At 35.2% G+C, this 16,548-nt stretch overlaps 1 protein-coding gene across 1 annotated transcript; it reads left to right on the top strand.

The window, feature by feature from the left end:
- Nucleotides 1–860: 860 nt before the first annotated feature.
- tes (testis derived transcript (3 LIM domains)) lies at nt 861–15,274 on the top strand. The gene is made up of 7 exons (XM_051884390.1): nt 861–1,062; nt 4,010–4,095; nt 7,826–8,447; nt 9,236–9,640; nt 11,460–11,675; nt 12,768–12,926; nt 14,694–15,274. The coding sequence occupies exons 1-7, from the start codon at nt 1,036–1,038 to the stop codon at nt 14,886–14,888; spliced, it is 1,710 nt and encodes a 569-aa protein (XP_051740350.1). The 5' UTR covers nt 861–1,035; the 3' UTR covers nt 14,889–15,274.
- The last annotated feature ends 1,274 nt before the right edge of the window (nt 15,275–16,548 follow it).

Raw genomic sequence — 16,548 nt, 5'->3', positions numbered from 1 at the left:
TTTTTTTTTTTTTTTTTACAAAAATTCATCGCTTCTCTTCAGAAGGCCTTTATTAACCACCCGGAGCCGTGTGGAGTATGTTTATGATGGATGGATGTGGATGGATGCACTTTTTCAGCTCATACCCGTCAACCTTATTCACTGCCATTATAAAGCTCGGATGCGTCAGGATATTTATTAATATTTCTCTGATTGTTTTCATCAGAAAGAAGAAAGTCATACACCTAGGATGGCTTGAGGGTGAGTAAAGCTTGGGATAATTTTCATTTGAAAGTGAACTAATCCTTTAACCTAAAAATAGCCTATTTAATATTTGAAGTTTAATTTAAATACTTAATATTTATCTTTTGGTATTTAGACCTAATTAGAAACATGGGATAAGATGATAAAAATGATATTTTACTGAAATTCTACTTTGTCTGTCATTGGTTATTCAATTATTATCAACTAAATTGTCAAAATAAAATTGTAAATAGTAGTATTTTAGATGAATGACACTTTAAAAATACATGTAAATGAAAAGAATTATATCAAAAGTCATTCTGTATAAGTTTATCTATCTATCTATCTATATGATATATTATACAAAAGACAAAAGTATTTTATTTTAAACAATTAGGCCTACATTTTATTTATAATAATTTCTAATTAATATCTCAAATAAATAACTGTATAAAATAAATGTAATTTAAAAATGAAGCAGTATAATCCACGTTACACACAGTATAACAGTAAAATATAGTAGGCTATATTACTAGTCATATCTCATAGCCTCCAGCTCTCCGATCTTTTAGCTATTGTTTCGATTTGTGACATGTCATACTTGGCGCTGATTGGTAGTTCTCATCTACATCTCAGCTTCTATTGGTTGAACAGCGCACATTGGCAATGAGCGGAAGTCTTTCAGCGTGAGTGAATGTGAAGGGGGGACAGAGGTGGGAGACTGTCCCGTTCAACAAAAGTGATCCTTCAGGGAAAGTTGCTGGTGGGAGTACATTCAACGCTGGTTATCACATCTAAACAACCTCGACAAGAATGGAGATCGAGAAAGAAGTTAAAAAGGTACGCTTATTGAAATGGTCATGGTCCAAAGTGTTAGTTGCAGAAACATTCGGCAACGCCCTTAAAGGTAAATTCACTGCCATTGTTATACATGGCGAAACATTTGGTTTTACAACTGTCACATTTGAGAGCAAATGAAAAAGCTTGGTTACATTTATTAAGAAATAGGAAGCGGACATTAATAGGAAGTAAAACATAGAAGGAGTGTCCTGGTCCCTCTTTATTTGATAGAAAAAAAATGAATTGGATGTAATGGCTTAGTTGATAGAGACGATAGATTTTCCTTTTTCCATAATTGTAAGCAAGCTGGAAGATGTTATGATTATTATGTATCATTCTACAGATACATTCGCTTTTCTTATATGGGTGTCTCTACAGAAACTGGGTTTCTTTCATAGCACATTGCAGTAATTCAACCACAAGCCAAGTTGCAATGGTACATTTGAACTTTAGTGGTGGTAAAGTGGTAAAGTATGTTGTAACATACATGTACTGTAAAGAAAGAAGTGGGTTTATTGCAAGATGATGATGAAAACATATGAAGTTCCTTACTGTTAAATACAGTTATTTTCTCACCCTCATGTTGTTCCAAACCTGTATGACTCTCTTTCTTTCTTCTGTGAAACACAAGATATTTTGAAAAATGTTCTTCAAAGACAATGAATGAAAACTGAAGATGTCAAGCCTCAAAACGAACACAAATTCACCATAAAGGTAGTTAATATGACTTGTGCACTTTGTGTGACGAACAGACTGAAATTTAAGTCATTTTTCACTGACAAACAGATTAGTGAAGAAATGATTCATTTGATCATGATTCATCCGATTGATAAACCAATCTGAATGATTCGTTCACAAATCAGACTGATTCAGTTCTTGAGTTCAACTTGCTGAATCGATGATCCAGTCAACACAGTTAAAGGGTTAGTTCACGCAAAAATGGAAATTCTGTCATTAATTACTCACCCTCATGTCGTTCCACACCCTTAAGACCTTCGTTCATCTTCAGAACACAAATTAAGATATTTTTGATGAAATCCAATGGCTCAGTGAGGCCTCCATTGACAGCAAGACAATTAACACATTCAAATGCCCAGAAAGGTACTAAAGACATATTTAAAACAGTTCATGTGACTACAGTGGTTCAACCTGTTATGAAGCGATGAGAATACTTTTGTGCGCCAAAAAACAAAATAATGACTTCAACAATATCTAGTGATGGGCGATTTCAAAACACTGCTTCATGAAGCTTGGAAGTGTTTTGAAATTTCAATGGTTCACGTGACTTTGGCAGTTTGACACATGCTCAGAACCACTGATTCGAAACAAAAGATTCGACAAAATGGAGGCCTCACTGAGCTATTGGATTTTATCAAAAAATATCTTAATTTGTGTCCCGAAGATGAACGAAGGTCTTACGGGTGCGGAACGACATGAGGGTGACAGAATTTTCATTCTTGGGTGCACTAACCCTTTAAGATCTCACTGAAGGTGAAGTCTCAATCTTTCCATTAGTTTTCAATTAAAACAAATTATTTTAAAGAAGACATTAAGTATTAAGGACTACTTTAATGATACTTTAATTGCATTAAAAAGTACAATTGTAATTTTTGAAGTGAACTATCCATTTAATAAAATGGCCAGTTTCTCATAAATGTTACATTGTATATGACATTTCCACATTGTTACAATTGCAACACTAAGTGTACTAAGAGTTTGAGGGTCTATAAAGGAAACAATTAATAAACATTTACATTTTTTTTAAATGTTTAAAGCATCTTTAATAGATGCAATATTTTTCATCTGCTAAATCTTTGTGTATACTGCAAAATTGTCTTGTTTTACAAGAAATAATCAATATTTGCACTAGTGTTGGTACAGTAATTAATAGTAGTTACAGGTTTTAAGGACCACTGTCTTAAAGATTAACAGTAACTCCTCAGATCTGGAGGGATCTCCCTGTATTTTTGGCAGAAAAAAAGCCCTGCAGGCGTTCTCCATCTTGATAAATACTTGACCTTATAAGGCGGTCTTCCAGCTCAGGAGGTTTACTGTTGAGAAATGCCGAGACAGGAATGAACTTTATTATATAAATATTGTAATATCTAGTGAAGTAGACTGATGTCAGATTCTTTTCTTTCCTTTAATTATGTAAATTATGCCCTGCTTCATACTAAAACTTTTTTTTTTTTTGTAAAGTCTGTTTTTTTGTCCTAAATAGTAGGTTCTATGAAGTTTAAGAGGCACTTTTATCTGAGGAGAAAATGGAGAAAAAAAAATCTTATGACATCAGCCTCTTTTTTTAATCTTGCATGCTTGTCTTATGAAAAACAGACCACAGAGAAATGCAGTTTCACCTGTTGGATTTGGCACAATTAAGGAAGTAATGCATACATGATGTGTGAGAGAACTTTCCAGGACATGCTACATGTCGGTGTCTTTTTTTTAATAATAGGAAACACAAATACTTTGTTTTGAAGATATGTTAAAGACTACAGTAGAAAATACAGTAGTATTGTTAAATATTATTACAATTTAACTCTTTTTCTGCTGTCATTACGCCAGTCTTCAGTGTCACATGACCCTTCCTGCTTAATATTTTTGTGGAAACCATGATGCATTTCTTTCAGGATGCTCTGATGAATAGAACATTCAAAAGAACAACGTTTGTTTGAAATAGTCTTTTTAACATAAATCTCTTTACTGTCACTTTTGTGTCCTTGCTGAATGAAATCATTAATTTCTTTTGATCTCCTGAGGTTGATAATTAACATTTTCTGAAGGTTCACTGATCATTTGATTAAAAAAAATAAAAATTCATACCAAATTTGTGGAAAGTGCCAGAGGATTAATTAAAATACCATAAATGCAAATGCTGTATTCGGATGGTTTGGCCAACACTTGTGTTTGACACGTGTTGATGTGTCTTTATGTGTTGTTTTGGCAGATAACCCTGGGCCATGAGATTGGAGCCGGAGCTGCCTGTCTGAAATGCAAGGACAAGTGTGAAGGATTTGAGCTTCACTTCTGGCGGTTTGTACTTGCTTGCTTCCTTCCGACATATTTCATGCATGTGGTTTTTACTTTGAAAATTGTATAATCATGTTTGGGCCATCATTGATTTGACTTCTCCATTTTTATCCATCATCATCTTGACAAATACGGCAACATGTAGTACCGTATCTATCTGACAAATTCGACAAGAAAAAGTGTCATGCTGAGAGAGCTTTGGCCATTAGCTGCACTTGACCAGTTTTTCTGAAGCGAGAACCATAGGTGCCAAGATGCCCGTGCCAGAGCTTTATCACTACAGCAGCGGTGCATGCCATTCCCAAGTGCCCTCGTGGGGCTTCAGGAATTCTTTGAATGAAAATGTCAGTGTGGATACAGGTCATTGGATGCAGAGCCAGAGACTTCAGCTTTGTGTTTGTTTCCATGCAGTAGAGATGGGCGGGAGTGAAGTGACTCAGACAGGCTTAGGCCCACTTCCTGTTCCTCGTCTTTAATTCAAAGTCTTTTGTAAACCGCTTTGGGTTAAAACATCTGTGCTTTGATGCTTTGCATCACTGACATGCTGAAACATTTCTTTTGGGTGAAGATAAAGCCTCTTTGGATTTGTGGCTACGATTTATGTTGTAACATTTCCCAGAAACCATCATTCTTTCTGCTTGGCTCTCATTGATATGTTAAACCGCTCAAAGTGTCCTTAAAGGGGCTATGTTCTGCTTTTGTAGTATTTTATTTTCTTCCCTTACAATGTCAAGGGTTTTTTTTTTCACCAAAAAGTCATAATTTAGTTTTTCTGAGCATTTTCTACCCTACCGCTGACCCTGCATTCACAATAGCTACGTTTCCTTTCAAAGTTGTGAGCAAAATTGAAACATCGCATAAAATATTTGCGAATAAAGCACCGTTTCCATCCCATGTGTTCATGAGAACAACATCATCACTTCCTGGGAAACTGGCACAAAAAATTGTTAATAAAAATTTTGTCGTTTTGATGACCGACTTTGGCTCAGGCATTTCAGAATGATCAAACCAACATTTGAGATACTGTGTGATGAAATTGGTCCACTGGTTAGTCCAGTTATCTTATCACATTCACGTGAGTTTATTTAATTTTTTATTTTTTGCGTTTTGAGGGATTTATTTGGTAAATGTGTTTCCATCGTATTTATGCACACGTCTTCTTATTGGATAAAAAATTTATCCTCAATTAAGCACATACGTGTGCGCATTTTTAGAATTTATGCACATCTTGGCATTTCTATCCAGCACTTTTTTTTTTTTTTTTTTTGATGCAAAATGCCGAAATACACATAAAAATTAATTGTTGGATTTACTTAAAAAAGCAGCGTCAAGTGGTTCCACGCAACAATATTGAGTAATTTGTACAAATAACAATTTAGTTGTATGAACAAAAGTAATTCAAGTAAAGCTGACAAAATTTCTAATTTTAAAATTTTCTATTGTAAATACAAATCATTTGAATTTGTCACTGTTACACAATATTTATATGTGCAGTTTACTTAATGTTATGTTAAATTTATAAAAGTTTATTACATAAGGTGAACACATTTATTGACCTAATTTACCTTACTAAATTAACTATTAGCTCTATAAAATGCACTCAAAAAATAACTAATTGAACAAACTCAATTTAATTGAGGGCAGGAATTCTATCATATAAATATGAGTGCTGACAACCTAAACACAGGGGCCACTCTCTGCATAATGGTAACCACAAAATTCAAAAACATTACAGAAACTCCTCTTAATGTCCAACATAGTTGAACATTAAACAAAAAAAATCTTTCCCTTTACTGAAAAACACATAAAATAACACTTTAATCCCTAAATTTACTCTCCTAATGCAGTCCCTTGCAAAGCATGCTAGGAACTACGGATCCACTGCCCAGTTAGTTATGTCAATATTAAAGGGTTAGTTCACTTAAAAATGAAAATTCTGTCATTAATTATTCACCCTCATGTCGTTCTACACCCGTAAGACCTTTGTTCATCTTTGGAATACAAATTAAGATATTTTTGATGAAATTCAATGGCTCAGTGAGGCCTCTATTGAGAGCAATGCCACCGAACCTCTTAAGATTCATAAAGGTACTAAAAACATATTTAAAACAGTTCATGTGAGTTCAGTGGTTCTATCTTAATATTATAAAGCGACAAGAATACTTTTTGTGCACCAAAAAAAACCCAAAATAACAATTTCAAAACACAGCTTTACGAATCGAATCAGTGGTTTGGAGTGCCAGAGTCACACCCATTTCAGCAGTTTAGCCGTTTGATAGGAGATCCGAATCACTAATTCGAAACAAAAGATTCGTAAAGCTCAGAAGCTTCAGATATTGTTGAAAAGTTATTTTGTTTTGTTTTTTGGAGCACAAAAAGTATTCTCGTCGCTTTATAATATTAAGGTTGAACCACTGAACTCACATGAACATTTAAATATGTTTTTAGTACCTTTATGGACTTTGAGAGGTTCGGTGGCATTTCATCAAAAATATCTTAATTTGTGTTCCAAAGATGAAGGAAGGTCTTACGGGTGTAGAATGACATGAGGGTGAGTAATTTTTGGGTGAACTAACCCTTTAATTTGTGCGTTTTACTCAGCAATATTAAGTTGACTGAACAAACGCTTATTAAGTAAAGCTGACAATACTAATTTTTAGTAGGAACAACTTAAGTTAAATTAAGTTCATGTAGTTACATGAGTTTTTTAAGTAATGTGAACAAGGATGTTGAGTGAAACTAACAGCAATGAAAGTTCATTTGTGGTTTGAAGCAACAGTGACCAAAATGCATTAGTTTTCCATTCAAATTGTCAACAAACTCTAACTTTTATTTATGTTTGAGTTTTTCAAGACATGCCATATAAACATTTAAGTCAACTTGCACATAAACAATGCGCTTTATCTTGCTCTACAGAAACAGAAGTCTTTTTTTTTTTTTTCCTGAAATTTTTACAGTTCTCATTAAATGAAACCCAATACGTTTTTTTTATTTGTTTTAAAAATGCGCTAGAAATCATGACGAAAGGGTTTCAGCATGTGGCCCACGCTGTTCTTTTTCCAAGTAATCACTGATTATCTGTGCATGCCATAACTTGATATGTGCACAGCAATCCAAACTAGTGTTATCAGACTCTTAGCTTAACAAAACAGACATAACTCAGAGAGACAGCTCATCCTACAGTAATAATATGCTACTCCCATTCCGTATCAATGACTTATCAATCACTTGTTTTTTTCCCAGTATGCTGCTGTTTGGTTCGGTTTGTTTCTTCATACACTACAGTATGTTTTCTATTTTTAAAATATTTTAAAATGTAGTTTATTCCTATGATGCCAAAGCTGAATTTCCAGCATCATTACTCCAGTCTTCAGTGTCATATGATCCTTCAGAAATCATTCTAATATGCTGATTTGCTGAAACGTTTCTTATTATCAGTGTTGAAAACAGTTGTGCTGTTTGATATTTTTGTGGAAACCTTAATCACTTTTTTCCCCCTCAGGATTCAAGAGAGTTCAAAAGATCAATATTTATTTGCAATAGAAATTATTGCAACATTATAAATGTCTTTACTGTCACGTTTGATCAATATACTGCATCGTTGCTGAATAAAAGTATTAATTTCTTTCAAAAAAATCTAACTGAACACAAACCTTTGAATAGTAGTGCATGATTTATAGTGTTTCCACAAGTGTTCACCCAAAAATAACAATTCTGTCATCCTCTTTATCAGAAAGATTTGCCGAAACTGCAAGTGCGGCGTTGAGGACCATGACGTGCAGCTCGAGACTGAGGAGAATAAGAAGGTGGGGAAGCTTTTTGAGGACACCAAGTACACAGGCCTTATAGCCAAGTTGAAGAGAGATGGCCTCCCGTCTTATAGAGGCAACCAAGTCACTTTCAGCATCCCGGCTGCTGCCATCAGCATTGCTACTCCTGTTTCTCCTTCCACCTTTGTCCCCGGCTCCAGCCAGACCTCCACCTCCAGCACTCCGTCTGCTCATGCCCCACCTGTTGGTGCCACTGCGGCCCCAGGGGCAGCAATTCACTCCACTGCGGCCCCAGGGGTGGCAATTCACTCCCCTGCTGCCCCAGGGGTGGCAGTCCACTCCCCTGCTGCCCCAGGGGCGGCAGTCCACTCCACTGCTGCCCCAGGGGCGGCGATTCACTCCCCTGCTGCCCCAGTGGCAGGCCGTACTGCTGCATCAGGGACAGGCCACACTGCTGCCATCCCATCTAAAGGCCTAGGTGCTGCCACTACTGTTGTCCCAACCCCCACTGCAGTGCCTGCCAAGACAGATGTGGTTAGGTCCGTTACCTATGAATGGGCTCCACCTGGGATCAACCAAAGCATGGTAACGCTCTTAATTTTAAAATCATATACTTTATATATTATATTATATTATATTTGAACTCTTTCTTGAGGGTCAAGTTTGTAATTGTACTATGATACCTGGATCCACTAGAGGTCACTGTTCTCCACTTCTTCTTCCTCTTCCTTTTTTATTTTTTTTGAGACTACCCACTTTGATAGTTTGGAAAACTTTTGTGCCCTCTCAATAATATGATTGTTTTAAAAAAAAAAATGCTGAATAATAGAAATATCATTTGCATTTATAATGTAGCTGATACTTAAAAATAAGGAAATACAGGAGCCTACAATATTACCATTTTTTTATTAAAAACTAATTTTTCCTCAGTAAAAATACTGTTCTTTAGAAAATAATCTAAAAATGCATGTTCTTTTAGTTTTTATTAAAAAAAAAAAAAAACTTTGAATAATGAAAAGTTATACCTTTCATTAATAGAAATCAAGCTGAAATTTTGTCAGTAAGCCTACATTGTTCTGTTATTTTCTGTAAACTTTCTGTTGCAAAAATTATACATTAAACTAAATAAACATATAAAATAAACATATCTCTAAGAATATCCCAAAATAAAAAAAGTGTGTGTGTGTGTATATATATATATATATATATATATATATATATATATATATATATATAATATAATATGAAAGTCCTGCCACACCAATCCCATATAACTTTGTAATTTATTTTTGAATATCCTGTTTCACTCAAAAATACATCACATTACCGGAGTTAATCATATTGACCCAAAAATATCACTTTTTTCCTCTTAGGCCCTGCTCTACATGGAACTTCTGCCTCCGGAGCGGCGACCCATCGCTGGTACGGCGGGAGCAGATTACCGTAAGAAGCAGATGGCCAAGCAGCTTCCCGACCACGACCAAGACCCTGAGCGCTGCCACGAACTCTCACCCAGCGAGGTTAAGGTAATGCAGCAGTATGTCCGAAAGTACAAGGATGAGGCGTTGGGCGTAGGCGACATCACCTTGCCTGAAGAGATGGGGCTCCAGGCAGGTTTGGCCGGTGAAAAGGGGCCTCAAGGTCTCGGGGCTGGAGGGAAGCCAGGTGCTGGAGCAACAGGGATGCCAGGAGACAAAGGTGATGCTATTGCTACAATGGGAAAAGTTGGCGCCCCAGGGGCTTCTGGGACTTCAGTCGGTGGACCTGCTGGTAACTATGTAAGTATTCCATTCCTGCATTTTGAAATGTAGGGCTATTAACTGAAAGTGAAAAGCCCACAATTTGGGCTGGTAGCTGAACGTTTTTAATCCAACATGAGGAACAATCACAAACGGATAACGATTGTGAATGTTGCTTGTCATGAGTACTTTTCTCTACTACATACAAATAGCATTTGTAACCTTTTTATTCTCATTATCCCTTTATATCTAATTTATTGCCATTTAAATGTCACCATCTATTAATGAAAATCCCCTTTGGAGCTGTTGAGCAGCGGTATTTATTTCCACCACATGTGCGCCACAGGAGCCGAATCATTCTCCAGTGCTTATCTCCGGATTCACTTGATTAACATAAGAGCAGTTCATATACTGCCAAGCCTGTGTTAGTCAGGCAGCTGGAATGAACGTTATGTTCTTCCAGAGATCTTCATAAATTACCACACTTAGTCCCTGTGGTTATGTTCGAGCTCGGGTGGATTTTTTCAAAATCTTTTGTAAGCATCTGAAATCTCATGATGGAAACACATGTACGCCATCAGCCTAATGTTCATGCCTTTTTTAAAGGGATAGTTCACCCAAAAATGAACATTGTGTCTTTATTTACTCAACCTAATGTTGTTCCAAACCTGTATGTTGTTATTGTTTGCTTGTAACACATAAGAAGAATTTAAACAATCTTCAGCAGATCTTTTGCATAGAACAACAGTTCATAGTGTTCACATTTCTTAAGTTCCATAAAAGCAGCATAAATGTGATCCATACAATTCGTTCACTATATTTCAAGTCTTCGGAAGTCAAACAATTGGTGTGTTTCATTTCGAAGGCTGTGTCCTCCGGAGGTCGCATTTGTCGGCCGCATACATAATAAAGGATGTCTTGTTTCAGAAAAGTAACCATTATAAAAATGACCGTTATTCCTAGTGAAGCGAAAATTGTTGTTATTTCTTTATGACTTTGGAATGTGGTACTCAGTTTACTGAAATGAAGGTGCCTTAATGACAAATGCGCCCTCTGGAGGATGCAGCCTTTGAAATGAGACACAGCTAATAACTTTCAGATGAAAAAACTGAAATTATGTTGTTATTCACTGAAAATCTTACCCTCGGCTGCAGCTTTCCAATCATATATTCCAAAAACAGGTTACTGTGTATTAAAATAAGGTTTAAATTTTAAATATAAATCCGAAATAAAGTAATAATTACGAGAAATAAAGTTCTTTTGTAAGATATAAAGTCATAAATATGAGAAATAGTCATAATTATGTAAAATAATCACATTATGAATCATAAATAGTAGCATTTTGAGACAGTCATAAATACAATTAGTTGTAAGTAAGGGAAATAAAGTTAAAAATATGAGAAATAGTAATTATTGCATTGAGATATAGTCATAAATATGAGAAATTAATTATCTGAAAAAGTAGAATTATGAGATATATAGTCATAAATACGAGAAGTCATAATTATGAGATATAAAGTCATGTTATCAGAAATAAAGTTGTAAATATGAGAAAGTTGTAACTATCAGATAGAAAGTCATAAATACAAGATATATAATTAATATTCTAAGATATAAAGTTGTAATTAAGAGAAATAGTCACATTGTATGATATAAAGTCATTTTGGATCTATTTCTTAGACCTTGTAGCTTTTCTCATTTCCAATATTCATGTTCCAAATGGGGTGATGAATTTTCGAAGTGAACCGTCTCTGGTCTTGTTCATTAATACCAACCTCCAACCACTGTGTTTTCCCCACTTTCATTCTTCATTGATGTTTATGCCAAATTGAACTCATCACCGGATCTCTGCCCACAGTCATGTCACGGTTGCCAGCTGCCCATGAAGAAGGGTGAGCCAGCGGTTTACGCCGAGCGGGCAGGCTACGATAAACTCTGGCACCCCGCATGCTTTGTGTGCTGTAACTGCAGCGAGCTACTGGTGGACATGATCTATTTTTGGAAGAAGGATCAGCTGTACTGTGGCCGGCATTATGGAGATAGCGAAAAGCCTCGGTGTGCAGGTTGCGATGAGGTGAGTGGAGGCAAAGTAGTTCACATGGTCAGTGTCACAAATTTGCAAACTTACATTTGTTTAGCAACCTGGAAATAGTGCAGAATCTTCAATGTTTTAAATGTTTCAAGACCTTAACGTTGATTATTTTCAGGTTTAAATGAAAAAAGTGAATGGGGTGATGGCTCAGTAGGCGGCTCAGTGTACATTGTCCTGTTGAAGGGTTCCATAAAGAAAGATTGGTATAGTAAAAATTGCTGAAAATTTGGATTTTGTTTGAGCAGTACGTCTACTATAACAGACTTCAGTCCACTTTAACGCCTCCTCTGTGACAGCCGAGAAACAGCGCTGCGAAATGGGTTGATGGTGCAATAGGCGTCTCAGTGTGCATTGTCTGAGATGCCAAGTTCAATGGTTCATAATAAAGACTGATACAGTAAAAAGTGCTCAAAAATCTGGATTTTGTTAGAGCAATACCTCTAGTATAAGTCCTTATGTCCACTTTAACGCATCCTCTGTGGCAGCCCAGTAACCTCGTCACAAATTGGGCTGATTGCGCAATAGGTCGGCTTAGTGTGCATTGTCCTATGTGCCAAGTTCAGTGGTTCATAAAAAATGATTAGTATTGTAAAACGTGCTCAAAATTTAGATTTTGTTAGTGCAGTACGTCTAGTATAAAGTTGTTGTGTCTGCTGTAACACATTATTTGTGGCATCCAAAAAACAGTGCCCCGAAATGGGCTGATGATGCAATACGGCAGTGTGCATTATTCCACATGCCAAGTTCAAAGGCCAATTAAAAAAAATTGATACAGTAAAAAGTGCTGAAAATTTCGATTTCCGAGAAACACTGCCATGAAATGAGCTGATGCCACAATTGGCAGCTCAGTGTGCATTGTCCTATAAACGAAGTTCAGTGATTCATAAAAAAAGATTGGTACAGTAAAAAGTGCTGAAAATTTTCAGTGTCATCTCAGATGTTTCATGTTAAAATCTGAACCAGCCTTAGTAAAATAATGAATGCAATTTTGTCCTTTGTTCTTAAATTGTGTTTAACATACAATGTGGCTCAAAGCACAATACTAAAGGGAAAATTCATGTGTGTGGTCTCCAGCTCATCTTCAGTAATGAGTACACTCAGGCCGAGGGCCACAATTGGCACCTGAAGCACTTCTGCTGCTTTGACTGTGACTGTGTGCTGGCTGGAGAGACCTACGTCATGGAGAATGACAAGCCTGTTTGCAAACCCTGCTACATGAAGAACCATGCTGTGGTAAAGAGGAAAAGTTCCTTACTTTCTCTCTCTCCATCTCCCTCCTTCTCTGTCTCTCTGCTCTATTTGATAAACAGATGACAGTGTCCATGTGGTTTATTTAGGCCTACTATCTTAGTACAGTTTATGTTTACATTTTTATCAATTTAATTGTGGTTGGCACCTGAAAATACATTACAGTTATGACCTGCAGCAAAAACTATGAGACCGTGCAATCCGAGACAAGACCGTTTTATCGTGCCAGGGCACTTCTAACTAGCGAGACATTTTTACAACCCCTCACGTTGTACAAGTATCATTCACATCACGCCTAAATGGAAGTGAATTCCTGTTAAGCCTGGGCTATTAAAATTAACAGCCTCGGCATTTGTTTGTCAGCCATATTGGTTCAGGAGCAGGTGAAGGAGATTAAGGAAGTGCCAGTGACATGATAATCAGAAGAAAAAGGGAGGGTGGATGCACTCATAATGGAGTCGTGTGATATCGGACACCACCGTTCTCTCTCAACACCTGCCTGTCCGATAACACACAGCTCTTATGACTCATCTGTTAGACATCAGCTTAGGAAGGAAACTTCGGACATTCAAATAGAGCAGAGTTTTTATATTTTATCATCTGTATATTATATAAATGTAATATTTATAATACTTATTTATATATAATTATTATTTTTTATAAATATAATTATATATTATATTAATATAATAATATTAATCATTAATTAGGTTTGCTTCCAAATGACTTTGATTACACTTATTACAGATGCACACTGGTGCATCCTGGGATGCCTTGCTGAAGGTTTTATATATATATATATATATATATATATATATATATATATATTACTATTAAATATACATTATACTATTAAAATATACATAAAATATTAATGTTTAATGTAATTAATATAAAATATAAATTATAAATTAAATATTTAGAACAAATATTCATATATACATTAAATATTAAAATTTACATAAATATTAATGTTTAATGTAATATAAATTGTAAATTATAAATTAAATATTTAATATTATTATTTATTTATAGCATATATATATATATATATATATATATATATATATGCATATTTATTTTAAATAATATATTTATTCTAAATATTACATGTATAATAAAATATAAATTAAATATTTAATATTATTTAGAACAAATATTCATATATAAATAAAATTAATGATACATATTCACTATTAAAATATACATAAAAATATTAATGTTTAATGTAATATAAATTATAAATTAAATATTTAATATTTAGAATAAATATTCATATATATATATATATATGCTTATTTATTCTAAATATATTCTAAATATTTAATTTATAATAAAAATATAAATTCAATATTTAATATTATTTAGAACAAATATTCATAAATATATAAAATATTGATACATATTAAATATTAAAATATACATAAAAATATTAATGTTTAATGTAATTAATATAAAACAAATTATAAATTAAATATTTAATATTATTATTTAGAATAAAAAAAAAATATATATATATATATATATTCTAAATAATAATATATATTTATTCTATTATTAATTCATAATAATATTATTATTTAGAATAAATATTCATATACATATTTAATGTATAATTTATATCCCAGAATAAACCAGCTTGATTGTGCCTGTAGTAAGTGTAATCAAAGACATTTGTCACATGTTATTTCAAACAAATACATTTATTATACTACTTCCTGTGAATTTCTCCATGTCTCTCTATGTTGACAGGGTTGTGCGGCCTGTCAGAACCCCATCGAGCCTGAAGCTCAGCGTGTGTCGTATGGAGAGCACCACTGGCACGCTGAGCCCCAGTGTTTCCAATGCTCCTGCTGCTCCAAGTGCCTTATGGGCCAGCGCTTCATGGCCCTGCAGGGAATGCTGCTCTGCTCCGTAGAGTGCAAGAAAAAGATCATGGCCTCCTGAAGGAACACCTAGGAATTCTACTTTTTTTTTTTTTTTAGAGCACTGCAAGCCAGTTTCTCCCTAATGCATTACACATAAATATATACTGCCACCATTTTAGAAATTAATGACCAATCTTAATTTTCATGTCATTTAAATGTTTTTTGAGAAATACTAAGCAATACGGTGGAGCAGCTGCCGGTGACCCAACTTAATAAGTGTTGTCATTGTGACGGTCTTTATTATTAATAATTTAGTGTTAATAAACATAAAAGAAATGGTGGCTTTTGTTCTTTGGCTACTGAAAAATCAATTTTCCTTATTTCCTGTTTTAGGTCCAAAATTGCACTTTATTTTTTCCATAGCTTTCATTTTGTAATCCAATAAACATTTTGCAGTAATATGAATGGATTTTTCCCCTATCTTTCCACTTCAACTATGTATCCAGATATTCATCGTTATTGTGACGTACAAGTTCAGGATCTCAAGGGACAGGTGTTACGCTCATGCTAACATCTTGACCGTTTCACATCATTGAAAATTCCAATCTAGGCCGGCACTATTGGGGAAAAGTTAGTCCTTGATGTGTTTTCTTACACTTAGCTGTGGAAACCGGGCACAATTCAAGGAAGCCCGGTTCCATTGTCTCTAATGGCGGCGAACTTAAGACTATGCCGTCATTTCCTCCCATCGTAACTGTCCACAGTTGCACGAGGGGCTTTGCTGTTTCACCTCACCTCACGCCACACTAGGGTGGAGTTTTCCAGGAGGGAATTCTTTCCTTCAATGTCACCCCTCGTGCAGGAATTTATTTACATGGTGCTTTCCCTGCCAGACATGAAGTGCACTTACTTGCACGCTTGCCTCCTTAGCTCTTGTTTTCCCTGTGAGCACTAACGGTGCAAGAGATATGATCTGCTGATTTGTAGCTCCCTGAGGTGATGAAACCCAGATGCAAAGCGTCGCTGCTGTTTAGCAAAATTATAGCACAGGCACCACACATGAAGAGTCAAGACAGGCCAGGGAGATGATCCAAATCCCTAGAGGATCCTACTGGTGACAGCACAAATGTGACAGACGGGATCCTGGAATTACACTCATTAGTCACAAAACTGTTGAACTTGTTTGTTACAGATACTTGAGAAATGACAGTATAGCAAAATATGGTTGTCAGGTTAGTCCTCTCTTTCTGCCTGTATATATTCTGGCTAACTATGCAGTGATGTCTTTTCAGCCTTAGTTAAAGGCGTTTGTTTTGCAAGACCCCCTCCTTATCGCGGTCATGTTTATCTGGCCTTTAGCTAGGAAAATATTACTAGATAAGCACATAGAAACTAAACCAATCCACTGTGTGGTTCAGTATAAACCATATTATTGTAAAATAATTTGGTGTTAACACATTATTAAAGTGCACATGGCCAATTCAATCAGATAATAGATAGTTGGGTTACACTTTTTTTTTGATAGTCCACTTTAGACATTCTATTAAAGGATTAGTTCACTTTAAAATGAAAATTACCCCATGATTTACTCACCCTCAAGCCATTATGACTTTCTTCTTTCAGACAAATACAATCGGAGTTATATTAATAATCACCTTGATGCTCCCAAGCTCTATAATGGTTTGAAGCTCGAAAAAGTGCATCCATCTATCTTAAGCCCGGAACACACCAAGTTGATG

The sequence above is a fragment of the Ctenopharyngodon idella genome, chromosome 24, assembly GCF_019924925.1.
Source record: "Ctenopharyngodon idella isolate HZGC_01 chromosome 24, HZGC01, whole genome shotgun sequence".
In the NCBI taxonomy this organism is placed as follows: Eukaryota; Metazoa; Chordata; class Actinopteri; order Cypriniformes; family Xenocyprididae; genus Ctenopharyngodon; species Ctenopharyngodon idella.
The sequence above is the reverse complement of the archived record's forward strand: the minus strand, read 5'-3'. Positions and strand labels throughout refer to the sequence as shown.

Bases quoted from the DNA above. Each gene is read 5' to 3' on its own strand.
- tes (XM_051884390.1), top strand. From the start codon at position 1,036: ATGGAGATCGAGAAAGAAGTTAAAAAG. The intron at 9,641-11,459 runs GTAAGTATTCCA...CTCTGCCCACAG, and splicing joins GTGGACCTGCTGGTAACTAT to TCATGTCACGGTTGCCAGCT. The intron at 11,676-12,767 runs GTGAGTGGAGGC...TGTGGTCTCCAG, and splicing joins GGTGTGCAGGTTGCGATGAG to CTCATCTTCAGTAATGAGTA.